Genomic DNA, 12,500 nt, shown 5'->3' with positions numbered 1-12,500 from the left:
CCGGCAACACCAGGCTCGCGCGGTGTACACGTCGCCAATTCGCATTTCTCGAAGATCAATGCGAGAAGCGGGAAGAGGGGATGTCTGAAAAGAAAAAATAAGATATAGGATTGAGTTAAGATGATTCAACTGATTTCAATTGGCTTCAAAAATGTTTTAGAAAAAAAAAGAAAAAAAAAAAGAAAAAAAAAAAAAGAAAAAAAAGAAGAGGAAAAAAGAAGAAAAAAAAAAAAAAAAGAAAAAGAAAAAAGGAAAAGAAAGAAAATGAATTAGATGATAGTACGACAATTAGATAGAGAATCATATTTCTCTCTTTCTCTCTCTCTCTCTCTTTTTTTAATACACCAAAATGTTACACTACAAAGTTACGACTGTCATCGCAATCGATAAAAAAGATCCTCTCCTACGTTCTCTCCTAAGTTGTTTTCTTTTTCTTTTTATTTTTATTCTTCTCTTTTCTATATTTTCTTCCTATCCTTTTCCAACGTAATAAGTAGTAGAACAACGAGAGTCGCGCCTGTTAGTTCTACGAGGACGCAATTAACTCGGACAAGCGGTCAACGCAAGAAACGAAATTTAGCGTGAAGCGATTCAAAAGGCAACAGACACTTCTGTTCTTTCTCACGAAATCTTACGGCTATCCTAACATATACGTACCCGTTTATTCAATTCTTTTATCTCAGTCGATATTATTATACAATTAGTTTATTTATTCTTTTTATTTCTTTTTTTTTTTCTTTTTTCTTTTTTTTTTCTTTTTTTTCCCATATCTTTTTCTCTTGCGTTACCTTTTTTTATTTTCATTTTCTTTTCCCTTCTTGTTTCTTTCTTTCTTTCTTTCTTATTATTTCTTTTTTTTTTTTTTTTTTTTTTTTTTCTTTCTTTCTTTCTTAAACCTTTCACACCATACCAAAAGATAATGTGTACATCAAAATAAACTTGGAATTTTACGACTTTTCACGAACGCGCACTTTATTCGATCTCTCGTCGTAATCGTTGAGTTTAACCGATAAGCGGTGCGATAACTCGCTCAAAGATAATACGTCAAACTCAATCGAAAATTCAACGGGTTGGGATCCTCTCGCAATAAAGTACGTACGTAGGAGAGGGAGAGAAAAAAAAATTAAAGAAAAGAAAAGAAATATCTAAGTACTAGCGAGTACTCTTTTTCTTTATCTTTTTCTTTCCCTTTCTTTATCGATGCGTTGATTCACACGCAGAATACGCTACGTACGTATATACATACATACGTATATATTCAAGATATATATATATATATATATATATATATATATCCTACCTACTACGAAGCATGGTACGGTATTAGAGGGATCTTTGGATAAGATAAGATTAACCGGTGCACCTATGTTGCAATCGAGCTCCCTGTTCAAGATTTAAAGCAGGTAGGCAGATAGATACACTATGTACGGAGGCGGCATTGAAGAGCAGAGAGAGAGAGAGAGAGAGAGAGAGACGATTCATCTACGTAATACTTTGCCAATCAGCGTCATCTTTGTCCAAATAAACATTAATACCATTATTTTAACTTATACAAAAAGGTTCGATGAAACACTTGTCAAAATAAATAATGATTTAAAAATAAAAAGATAGTTAAATGGATAGGTAGGATAGATAGGTTGATAGGGATAGGTAGATATATTACATGCAAGAATATCGTGTTCGTGTAAATACAAAGTTGCATACAGTTTCTTTTTTTTTTTTCTTTTTTTTTCTTTCCTTTTTCTTATTCTTTTTCTCATTCTCTTTCTCTTTTTCTTTCCCTCCGACATATTTTAAGACAGTGTCTCATTTTAACGTGTTGGTAGCAAGACGGTAGAAGGTGTTCTGTGTGCCCATGGTAGCGGGTCGCGACTCGCGGACATAAAACGATACGGAACGAATTTCGACAAATTGACGTGTAGCCGACGCCGCCAACTCTCGAAGCGACTCACTGTGAACGGGACCAAATCGAGAGAGCTTCGCAAAAAAGTCTCTTCACCCTTCTTTCTTTCAGAGAAAAGAGAGAAAAAGAAATAGATAGAGAGAGAGAGAGAGAGAGAGAGAGAGAGAGAGAGAGAGAGAGAGAGAAAGAAAAAGGGAGAGAGAGAGAAAGTACCACCGTAAACTTCGACCCGCAGCCTTTTCACTTTCTTTTTTCCTATTACGGACTACTCATCTTGGACTTTAACGTTTGTATCGTATACAACGGGTGTCTCGTTTCAATCATCCTAACATTATTAAATTTCAATAAACAAGGAATAACAAGGAATAAAAAAAAAAAAAAGAGAAAAAAAAAAAGAAAAAAAGAATTAATAGATAAAGTATAAACATAAATTAAACGTAAGATAGCATAAGTATAAGTACTTATCTATAGAATTGATCAAAAGATAGATATTAAAAAAAGAAAAAAAGATAAAGAAAAAAAAAAAGAAAAAAAAAATATATATATATATATATATAAAATGAAACGGATCGAACGATTACCACTAACGATCCGTTCGAACGTGAACGATAACGAAGAAGTTACGGAAAGCAAAGCCGCACGCGGTTTCTCTCATACGAGTGAAAAGGAAAGAGAGAAAGAGAAAGAAAGAGAGAAAGAGAGAAAGAGAGAAAGAGAGAAAGAGAGAGAGAGAGAGAGAGATAGAACATGTAAATGCTCGTACGCGGCTCGCAGTCCACGTTTTCCTAAGCGGTCGAGGGACAACAAAGTGCGACGTCGATGACAAATGACGAGTCGAAACGAGGTGTCAGAATGACGGAACCGCAGAAGGTAATGATATGATTGGCCATACACGGCGCGGTACCGGGGGATGTTTGCGGTTTTGCGGTTTCCGCCCTCGATGTGCGACGCCTCTTTCTCTCTCTCTCTCTCTCTCTCTCTCTCTATCTATCTATCTATCTATCTCTCTCTCTTTCTCGGTCATTTGCTCACTCGCTCGCTCGCTCACTCATTCTTCCGCGGCTCTTTTTGTACGCGACCATCGGCTGCTTTATGATTTACTACGCACCACCGACGTTTACGGCTCATCCACGGCTTCATTTTGAAACTCGACTAACACGAAAACTCTTTATATTTTCTTTCTTCCTTTTTTTTATTTATTTATTTATTTATTTATTTATTTATTTATTTTCATTTTTTTTTTCTTCTTCTTTCTCTTCCAATCAGATCTCAAAGATCAATCGATATTTTAGATGGATCGGATTAGGATTGAACGGATATGTGTACGTCGTTATGATCCATTTGAAAAGAAGAAGAATCGACGAAGAGAAAAAAAAAGAAAAAAGAAAAAGGAAAGGAGGGAAAATTAAGAAAAGGAAAATGACGGGGGAAAAAAGTAAAAGCAAAAAAGAAAAACAAAAAAAATAGAGAAAATAACGAGGAATACAATACGAAAGCCGAGGTAAACGCGGTCGTCGGAATAAAACTCATGGAAATGCTTTTTGCATATCGGCAGACTTGTGCATTTTGATTTTATCGCGATAAATTAAAAACAACGGAGTCGAGCACCGACGATAAAAGGCGATAAGGATATCCACCACCGATACCGACTATCGAATGTTACTACTCCTGAAATGCGAATTTTTTTCTAGATAATAAAAAAAAAAAAAAAAAGAAGAAGAAGGAAAAGGGAAAAAAGAGAAGGAAAGAAAATGAGATATATGCACTTTAAGTGAGTGCCCGTTCTTCTTTTTTTCTTTTCGAAATTCCTTCTTCCTTGCAGCGAGAGAGAAAGAGAGAGAGTAGAGCCATCCAAAATCGATTGAAATTTTAAATGGCGGATAATCGATCGCTCGCAAGACGTTACGTCTCGCGATCTCAACATCGACGGAATAAATTTACCACGGCCGTAATTACATACGAAGGTCTTCTCGTTCTATCTATCTATCTATCCATCTCTTTTTCTGTCTGTCTCTCTCTTTATCTTTTTCACTCGTTCACATTCACAGAAGGATTTGCGTGAGACGCAGAAAGACATCCGATCCGCACGGATGACTCGGCCAATCGAACTTCTTGCATAAGAAGTCGAGTCTTCTCGATGATTGGCAGATTCTCCTGTCAGTTATGTACGCGAGTTTTACGTAAAACCTTCTTCGGTATCCGTGTAATCGGCTCGCTCCTTCGATCGATCGATCGTTCGTTCGTTCGTTCGTTCGTTCGTTCGTTCGTTCGTTCGATCGATCGATCGATCGATCGATCGATCAACAAGCAAGCAAACCAATCCACGTGTCATTTTTCCTCGCGATATCATCCGCGTATTATGAACTTCTATTTAACTAAAAACTGGAACCTGATTGTGAAAAATTGTTTTAGAAAAGAATTATGGCGGAAGAAATGAAGGTATACGGATACGATGAGTCTTCCAGGAAAATCGCATAATCCTGAAGACTCGTGCGTTCCTATGATCTTTGTGTGCTCGTGTTTCTGCTCGTGCGCGATGCTCGAGGCGCGCGACCCGAAGGAGTGGACAAATTACAGGGTACGCGAAATAATGAGGCTCCCGTTCTAGGATACATCCAGAAATCGGGCCATCTCGTACGGCCATAAATCACGCGGTGAACGCGGCCTTCATAAAACGGCCACCAACGAGAAGAGAATATCCCGATCTCTTCGGCGTTTTACTCGCTTAGGCACGCGCCTATTTCATCTCTAACACGTTCCTTAACAATCTACAATTTACTGTGCAAACGTAGAAAACTTTCTATCGTTTACTTTATAACGTAGCTTCCAACGGTTAATAGTACATCATCAACTTGCGAAAAAATATCTATGGGTGTACGTAAAAAGTAAAGGTAGATACACATATATATATATATGTGTGTGTGTGTGTGTGCGCGCATATGTATATACGCTCGTGCATATATACATAGGTATAAATGATCATTATTTATCTGTGGAAAAAGTCTATAAAAATTGTTTAGAGTAAATTTAACGTTAAATAGAAAACGTAGCTATGGCCGACGACGATGTACAGTTAATCGTAGATTGGTAGCTAGCTACCTATATACATTTATCTGTGAAAATTATCGTAAAAGCTCCTTACGATAAATCAACCGATAGGAAAATATGAAATGTACGATCGATGACGTGCAACGAACTGTAAAAGCTTCTTACGATAAATCAGGCGATAAACGTGGCTAGCCGACGTTAACGAAGGAAAGCTATTAAAATTGAAAAATGAACAAATTTCGTTTGCTCCAAACGAATCGGGACGGTTAAAAGAATCGTCATCGTTGACTGGACCACTATTATTCGTCATTTACTTTTTCTATCGAGAGAGAGAGAGAGAGAGAGAGAGAGAGAGAGAGAGAGAGAGAGAGAGAGAGAGAGAGAGAGAGAGAGAGATAGAGAGAGAGAAAGAGAGAAAGAGAGAGAGAGGGAGAGAAAGAGAAACAGACGGAAATCAAAATGAAAGGAACGCACGCACGTTGCAATGAAAAATTAAAAAAAGAAAAAGAATGATCGTGGGTGGAGCGAAAATACTGACTCTAACTTATTGTATATTATTTCGAAGCTAACAAGTATAACTCTATCGTTAAGCTTCCAGGTCGAGCGATAAACTCGAAGCCTTCGAAATATGCATTACAGAATTATGCAGATTTTTCTTCGTTGCTCACTCGCGCTCGGTCGGTTCATTCGTTCGTTCGTTCGTTTCAGAAAATAATATTTAAGCCGTATCGAGTTGTATAATGTAACCTTCTTTCAAACGGAATTATGAATAAGTTAAATAAGTATGAGACAAAACACACACATCGTTGTCTTCGTTGTCGTCTATCCGTATGATAATTTTATTCTACACGTTCTATGCGTCTATGTCTTTGTGTGTGTGTGTGTGTAGTATATATGTACATAAAAAACATATTGCGTGTGAAAAAAAAAAGAAAGAAAAAAAGAAAAAAAGAAAAAAAGAAAAAAGAAGAAAGAGTGGACAGTTCGAACTACAATTCCGATGACGCGATTCGACGACCGCTTGAATTATCGATACGAATGTGTATTGCTTTCTATTCTACATATAGCGACTGCATATACATATGCCTATGCTTATTATTATTTTCCAAATGCATATTTTGACATGTTATCGATTAATAATTCGATATTATATATATATATATATATATCGATATGGATTCGTTTAAAAGTGGAAAAGAAAAAAAGAAAAAAAGGAGAAGGGAGAAAGAAAAGTAACAATCAAAGTTATTTCGTCGGCCTATTACTTTCACTGTGACGCAAGTCGTTGTTTCGCTATAAAACAACTACTAGATAAAAGTAGGAAAGAAAAGAGAATAATGTCGAATGGCATGGAATAATCGTGTGAGAGATTTTACGAGTGGCACTTACCCGTAAATGGCGTCCTTGTCGCGTTTGTGTACATCGGGCACTGCCGAGGCTGCAGCGGCTGCTGCCGCGGCGAGCACGTGTTGGGGTGGCTGAGGCGGCGGCGGGGGATATTGAGGGTGGGCCGGTCCCATACCCCCGAGATGAGGGCTGTGGTGAAGACCCGGAACACCGCGGGCGCTACCGTGTGGATCGTACAGCCCTGCTCCTCCTCCGCCACCACCTCCCTCGAGGTAGGCCCCGTGCAGCCCGCCATCATCGTACTGAAACATTTACAAACGTTATATGTATATATATGTATAAATAAATAAATAAATAAATATATATATATATGTGTATCGTTAATTAATTATTCATCAATCCATAATACAAATGATAAATATTTTTTCGGGAACAAAATTTAAAGTGGATAGAAAAAAATTGTAGGAATTGTTTCACAAATTATGCATTACGTCTTCCCTTTAGAGCTAGTCCAAGGTGAAACAAGAGAAATAGTTGTCTGGTCTGTGTCTTTTTTTAAACCAACTACGGGACAGTCGAGAGTTCCACAACAACAAAGTTCGTGAGCCGAACGACAGCTGTTAGTGCGAGCTAAGGGCAGACGCGTTCTAAAACCGGATACCGTACTCGTACACCATCGGCGATACGCGTAAGTGGGACGGTCAAAGTGACTATAGAAAAATAGCTTATGTTAGTAAAATTAAACTTTACGGGCGACGCCTCCGTTATTGTCGGCGTTTCTTTCTTTTTTTTTTTCTTTTTTTGTTCTTTTTTCTCTCTTTTTTCCTTCTCTTTTTCTCCTATTTTTTCCTTATTTCATTTTTTTTTCTTTTTTTTTTTTTTTTTTTTTTTTTTTTTCTTTTTCCTATCGATAACACAAAAATAAACAGGTAAAAAATAATGAACAAGGAATGGAACGATGTTGTAAATCGTTTTTTCGACCGATCGAATTTTCAATATAAATCCTTCCTCTTGAATCTCGATAAAATGCGGAAGCAAACTAATTATTACGACTAATTGCGTGACTCTCCATAGAAAAGGAAAAAAGAAACAAAAAAAAAAAAAAAAAAAAAAAAGAAAAAAATGCTCGAGGCAGGTTATTTCTTTATCTTTTTCTTCTTCTTCTTCTTCTTCTTTTTCAAGAGAGAAAAATACTGAGAAGCTCGTGTTTATCCAAACGCGACGTTCGTGAGAGTTCCGACGCAGGCTACGATCAACTAAGAACTGAAAGCCGGATGCTCGAGAGAGTCCTTAATTATTAAAAGAACGAAGGTGACACTCAATAGTAACATTCAAAATATCACCTTCGTTTAACTATTTCTCTAAGATCAAATGTTTTCTTTTTTTTTTCTTTCTCTTTTTTTTTCCTCCTTTTTTTTTTCTTCCTTTCTTCTTCCTATACTTCGTCGAATTTTTTTAACATCTCCCATTTATCAAAAGTTACGTACGATAATAATTTTGCTCGCTCTACCGTCCATTCCTTTTCTTTCCTTTTTTTACGACCATTTTGTATTCACCATTATTTGAAATTTTTCTTCCGATTATTTTGATAACCCCTTTTTTAGATTAATATTTGGTCGAATCATATTAAAAAGATATAAATATGATAATGATCGATGGATACATAATTAATTGGAATGACGACAGTGCAGGTGTTGTTAATTATATCTAAGCATTATCTAGCACGTTATTGTTAATGTTTCTCAATGTGCAAGGTGAACCAATAATTATTAGCTATCTGTAATAATTTTAAATAATTACGCATACATTTACTGATTGTTAGAGTTATAAAATATAATTATATCGATATTTAATGACTGGCCCAGCGTATGGAAAAAAAAAAAAAAAGAATATAGAAAACAATGAGCTAGGTAATGTTCCGTCACATGTATGAAAATTACGAACGTTACAAAGCGAAATAATTTTTATATGCCTAACAAATATTAAAGAAAGAAAGAAAGAAAGAAAGAAAAAAAAGGAGGAAGAAATTAAAGAAAAAACGAGTTTCCATATACAATCGATTATTTGTAGAATATATATATTGATTTGTAATTTGAAATGATTACGAGCAAATCGACGATAAAATAATAATTATTTTACAAGAGAAAATAATTTCCTCGATATAAACCTGATACAATTTTGATTGCTCGAAAGAACGCAACCTTCTAATAATTTCTTTCTTTTGCTCCTTTTTTTTCTTTTTTTTTTTTTCTAATTAATGCGTGCCTCGGTAATTAACTCTTTCCCGTTGAAAGACAGACAGATGGTATCGTTGCATTACTTGACCTAAAGAATTTCTTTTAAATAATTAAACTGAAGAATTCGCATTACACCTATATCAATCCAGATAACTACTACCTGGATATTATGTAGGTGTATCTATATTCGCATACACGATAATAGATATGTAAATAAGAATAATAAAAAGAGAACAAAGGAAAGAAAAATAGAAAGATCGTTTGACCATCCGACCCGTTTTGAACGTGTCGTTACGATTCGAAAGTGAAAGGAGAGGCCGAAAATAGGATGAGGGAAAGCTAGAGAAGTATCTTTATGCACTTCGAAGAGAGTTAAAGTATCTCTCTTTCTCTCTCTCTCTCTCTCCCTCTCTCTTTTCTTCTTTTACTCCTTTCCTCTTCCTCTTTGAACGATGTTGGTCCCACGTTTACGAGTTACTACGAGAGCAAAGATTTCATCGTAGAATGATCCAAATGATTTTATCTACCTTTTGGTCTTGTACCATTAACTAGAGAAAGAAAGACAGACAGACAGACAGACAGACAGACGGACGGAGAGAGAGAGAGAGAGAGAGAAAGAAAGAAAGAAAAAGAGAGAGAGAAAGATATATAGACACATAGAGAAACTATATAAATGTATAAGCATAAAAGACCTATACGTTAGTATGTACAAAGAGAAAAAGGGTACAGGAAAGCGTTCGTTACTCTCTGATTAATGACGACATTTGAAAAACATTACGACGCGAACCGTATGCATACCGTGAGATCTACGATTTAATACTTTGTACGAAAGATTCAAAACTATTAACAATAATTAGAACGATCGAGTTACTAATCCTATTAATGTCTTTCTTTTTATCATTTTCTTTTTACGATTACTCCCTTCTTTTCCTTTCTTATCTAATTCTATTCTTTCCTTATTTTTCTTTTTTCTTTTTTATTTTTTTTTTCCCCCCTTCTATCCCGTCACGAAAGATAGAGAAATAAGAAGAGGAAAGAATCGCGACGGATCGTGACAGCACACCGGACCGAACACGCCGTCGGAATAACGGAATTCGAAATTGGAAGAGCGAAAGTGATTGATGTATATCCATAAATACATAATCACAGGCTGCGGTATAACACGCTTATAAAACTCCTGTCTACCGTCGCCCGATTCGCGATTACAATTTTTAATCCGACGCACATTGAAATTCGTCTCGACGAATCTTTCTCTCTCTCTCCCTCTCCCTCTCCCTCTCTCTCTCTCTCTCTCTCTCTCTCTCAATCTCTCTCTCTCTTTCCCTTATTTTTTATCCTTCTCTTTCAGTGCATCATAATTTTTGAAAATGAATTTCCTCGATCGTGATCACCTTCTTAGTGCATGAATTCTAATACATTCCTTCAAACTTTTGAGTAAAAAATATCTTTAGTTATTTAGATAGGTACATTTCTATATAAATAAAATAGCTATTATTTTGTAAAGACACAGTACAACAGATTTCAATATTTTTCACATTAATCCGTTACAAACGCATTCTAATGTCAAAGTAATATACCATCTATTCGTATTTTATATATATATATATATATATATATATATATATATATATTTCGTGTGTGTTATATCCACATTTAGTAACATTCGCGTTAATATCCTGTACCTGTTTAAGTATACTTTCTGAAGTAAGAGACGAAGGAGGAAGGGGGGGGGGGGGGAATGTTGGATTGCAGAGAGTCAAACGATACCTACGTCACAGTCGCGAACGAATCGCAGTTATAGCGCAATTCATCAGTCCCTTTTTTTTCACGCACTCGCATTTTACGAGACGCTTAAGTGCCGAGCGTTGAAACCGAATTACAAGCCTATTCGACTCGCGGCTCTCAAAGTCTGACGTGTAAAGTTACTTTTTCTTTCGTCGCTCGAGTCAAAACGTCGAAACCAAATTGGAAAACTTTCCCGGCTCGGTAATACTCTTTTCTTTTTCTTTTTCCTTTTTTTTTTTTTTTTTTTTTTTTTTTTCTTTTTCTTTTTCTTCTTCTATTTTTTTTTTTTTTTTTTTTTGTGTTTTTTCTTCATCGAACACAACATTCGTAGAATCATTGGAAAATTCGCGTACGATGAAACACAGTGTATCTCTATCTTTCAAAACATGAAACAGATGCTGCGAAGCTTCTTCATTCCTTTACTAAAACGTTTAACGCTTCTCGTTTCGTATAATTAGATAATGTTTGACGTGACCTTCCATTGGAAATAAGAACATAAATATATATATATATATATATATATATATATATATATATATATATATGTATCTGTATTCGACTTATAATACCATGAATATTCGTTATTTTGACAAATGAAAGATGATACTATGTATTATTAACTAAATTTCAATTATTGTGCCAACGAAACGTAATACACTTTTGACAGAATAGATATATGTATCTTGATGGAAGTGTTACAATTAACATAAAAACTAACTCATTCGACAATTATACGATTACCATGCGACGATTATCATTAAAAAAAAAACCAGAGGGAGAGAGGAAGAGAGGGGGAAGGAGGGAGGAAAGGGGAAAAGGACAGTGGTTAAAAGTGATAGGAAAGAAATAAAGAGGACCGACCGAGGATTAATATGAAAAACTCGTTGAAAAAAATGTGAGCGAACTCTAATCGGTAGAAAAAACAAAAAAAGAGAGAGAGAGAGAAAAAGAAAAAGAAGTAGAAGAGAAAGAAAGAGAATAAAAAGAACGAAAAAAGAAAAAGAGCCAAACTAAAAGAAAAAAGAAAAAAATGTCCACATCCTATCTAGTTATATAGTAAAATTGTCGCGATAGTAACGAATAAACGTGTTCGTTAACCTTTATAATCATATGAATTATCCTTTAACGAGGAGAAACTTGAAAGAGAGAAACACAAAAAAAAAAAAAGAAAAAAATAAAGAAAATATTTGTCGTCGACACGCTTAATTAATACCTCGAACGTTTTATAGAGATCCTTGGCAAAAGCAATGTCCTGGCACGCAAATTTCAAAAAGGGAACTCGCAAACTCGTTCACAAAACTTGAAACGTTCTCGTTCACGTTCTCTTACCGTCTATCTATACCGTTGAATCTCGAACAAAACGTTTCAACGAATCCAACTCGTTTCACATCGCAAAACCAAAATTACATGCTCGCGAATCATTAACGGCGAACGGATCCACACCAATTTATATGAATCTCAACACGCACGAACTCCTTCTGGCATTCATTATTTCTTTCTTCTCTTGGTATCCACCTATTAGTATTTCAAATTCAAATGAACATATGTCTACCTATTACAGAAAAACGAGACACAAATGAAATGGAACGCGGAAGATCCCTCCTTGTCTCTTTCTTTCTTTTTCTCTCTCTCTCTCTCTCTCTCTCTCTCTCTCTCTCTCTCTGATAACTCTCCCCCTTCCCCTAATCAACCAACATCCCAACGATACAACCAATGTCCCGGGAATATTCGTTTAAAATTTGTATTTTTTCAAACATCTCATCTACCATTATTCCTCCATTCAGGATTTTAATAATTTCTCATATAAAAATTTAACGATCATTTAAATTATTTAATTAATTCATGACAATGAGGATCGTATTAACAGAATCTTATTCGCGCACGCGACTAATGTTTACGTAGCTACGTAATTTACAATAGATAGAAAGAGAAAGAGTCTCTATTAAGGGAGAGTTGAACTACCGACGGTAAACGGTCAAAACTGTCGGAGTAAACAAGAGATTGAATTTTAAAAGAAAGGACGAACCTGTTCGTCGATATAATAATATTCCTCCATCAAATCGATAAGAATCATCGTCACGACACTGAATTTACATTACTAACGCATTAGAATACACACTGCCTAGATGCCCTTCCAATTTCTGATTTCTGTTTACATTAAATAATCACATTGTAAGAGT

At 35.5% G+C, this 12,500-nt stretch overlaps 1 protein-coding gene across 4 annotated transcripts in view; it reads right to left on the bottom strand.

The window, feature by feature from the left end:
- LOC124954950 (homeobox protein homothorax) overlaps positions 1-12,500 on the bottom strand; it is a 375,073-nt gene that overhangs the window by 358,877 nt on the left and 3,696 nt on the right. For all 4 annotated transcript variants that reach the window (XM_047508640.1, XM_047508642.1, XM_047508641.1 and 1 more), the window contains exons 2-3: positions 6,341-6,600; positions 1-84 (exon numbers count right to left, since the gene is read on the bottom strand). The exon at positions 1-84 is cut by the window's left edge and continues 58 nt beyond it. In XM_047508640.1, coding sequence (XP_047364596.1) covers positions 1-84; positions 6,341-6,600 — 344 coding nt within the window. The remainder of the gene's footprint in view (positions 85-6,340; positions 6,601-12,500) is intronic.

Source organism: Vespa velutina, chromosome 16 (assembly GCF_912470025.1).
Source record: "Vespa velutina chromosome 16, iVesVel2.1, whole genome shotgun sequence".
Taxonomy (NCBI): Eukaryota; Metazoa; Arthropoda; class Insecta; order Hymenoptera; family Vespidae; genus Vespa; species Vespa velutina.
This window is presented reverse-complemented; position numbering and strand designations above follow the sequence as displayed.